This window comes from Papaver somniferum, chromosome 7 (genome assembly GCF_003573695.1).
Source record: "Papaver somniferum cultivar HN1 chromosome 7, ASM357369v1, whole genome shotgun sequence".
Lineage (NCBI taxonomy): Eukaryota > Viridiplantae > Streptophyta > Magnoliopsida > Ranunculales > Papaveraceae > Papaver > Papaver somniferum.
This window is the reverse complement of record NC_039364.1, coordinates 198,926,340-198,928,056: the sequence shown is the minus strand read 5'-3', so window position 1 is coordinate 198,928,056 and position 1,717 is coordinate 198,926,340. Positions and strand designations below refer to the sequence as shown.

At 36.9% G+C, this 1,717-nt stretch overlaps 1 protein-coding gene across 1 annotated transcript; it reads left to right on the top strand.

Annotated features, from left to right (window-relative positions):
- The first annotated feature begins 556 nt into the window (after positions 1-556).
- On the top strand, positions 557-1,276 carry LOC113293676 (basic blue protein-like). Its single transcript, XM_026542234.1, has 2 exons — positions 557-787; positions 883-1,276. The coding sequence occupies exons 1-2, from the start codon at positions 595-597 to the stop codon at positions 1,086-1,088; spliced, it is 399 nt and encodes a 132-aa protein (XP_026398019.1). The 5' UTR covers positions 557-594; the 3' UTR covers positions 1,089-1,276.
- Positions 1,277-1,717: the final 441 nt, after the last annotated feature.

The following is a 1,717-nucleotide window of genomic DNA, read 5'->3' as shown; positions in this document are numbered from 1 at the left end:
GTACCGGACCAATACGTTTTACACCTCTGGATAACAAGCATGATTATCTTCTTATTACTTAGGACTTGCAGTGGTCTCTTGACACACTTATGACTAGGATTTGCTATCATAGGGACCCCCAACCTATCCTGGCGGAAGGAGGTGGGAATCCATCATCATACCACTCGATGGTTCCCATAACCATTGTCGTCGATACTAGAGCGCTTGAGCCTTATCCACACGCGAAAAAATGAAATTGAACCAATCAAAATGCTGAGATTCCCCTAATAACGTGACAATGAGATAGCATTACTCTGTCAACTGTATGAAGCGCACGGCACACGGCTCATGGTGATTAAAATACCAAATGCAGCAAATTTGTAAGTGCTTAGTGCAGTTTACGAGCTACCAATTGCATTAGTTTAATCAGTTTTATATCGTCATTGTTATAGCAAGCAACTAGGCCAACTTAGCCTATATTATTCTTAAATTGTTATTTTTTTAAATATTATATTAGTAAAATGTCTCCTATAAATAGAATCTCTTTCATGAACACTTCATAAGCATCTAGCATCTATCTATCCAAAATACGTAGTACAATAGATATAGACCGATATGGGCGCCTTGAGAACACCATTAGTAAGCAAGTTTTTTATAATCAGCCTCATCCTTGTTGGAATGTCATCAGTCTCCATTAGCAATGCTGCGAAGAGCTTCTACATTGCAGGTGATTTGGGTCCATGGGGATTTCTCGAGCACTATGATTCTTGGGCTTTCAAGAGGTCCTTCGGTGCAGGAGATATAGTTGGTGATTTTTCCTATTCAATGTCTTGCAATTTTTCCTATCCGCGGTAATTATACTTCCAAAGCTAACTTCTTTTGTGTACGGTTTGTGATTTGCAGTTTTCAAGTACCCTGCTACGGTGCACAACACTGTTCGCGTAAGTATTGCGGGATACAATAGTTGTGAGGCTACTAAAACAGAATCAATGAACGCGTCGTGGACAGGAAATGATATGTATTCACTGAGAAAAGGATATAACTACTTCATCTGTGGCATTCCAGGACATTGCAATGCAGGCATGAGGATCAAGATTTTTGCCAAGTAGAAAGCCTTTGACAGATGATGCTAAGCGACTAGCCAACCAAGTACTAGTACTATCATTGGATAGTCAATGGTGTATTACAAAAACAAAAATGTAAACCTTGGTTGAGATATCACAAGAAAAGGATTACAATGTTGTTGTTTTTAAAAAGAGTGAAACCTTGATAATGTCATCGTGCATCTTTGTTTCCATGTAAACACATGCTAATACTTCAAATTTAAATCTCCCCCGCTAAAACATCACTAAAAGTTACTCTCTACGTTTCCGAAAAAGAGTTACCGTCACTTTTTTAATAAAAAATAGACTAAAATCAAAAGATAATACTCCATCCATTCCTTTTTAATAGGCTGGTTTTGTTTTTAGAAAAATTTAAGGAAATTAAGAGAACTAATCATTGAAAGTGGTCTCCATGACACTTGTCAATAAAAGAAGTGAAGTGAAATGGTCCCCATGACACTTGTCAGCAAAAGAAGTAAAGTGAAATGGTCCACATGACACTTGTCATCAAAAGAAGTTAAGAAAAAAGTGATCCCAGAAAATTAAAGTAACATTTGGCTTTCCCAATTAGGAAATCATCCTATTTTTTTGAAACATTTATTTATAGAAATCAACCTATTAAAAAAGAACGGAGG

Excerpts from the sequence above, each read along its gene's own strand:
- LOC113293676 (XM_026542234.1), top strand. The coding sequence starts at position 595 with ATGGGCGCCTTGAGAACACCATTAGTAAGCAAGTTTTTTATAATCAGC. Across the intron at positions 788-882 it reads CGGTGCAGGAGATATAGTTG|TTTTCAAGTACCCTGCTACG; the intron begins GTGATTTTTCCT and ends TGTGATTTGCAG.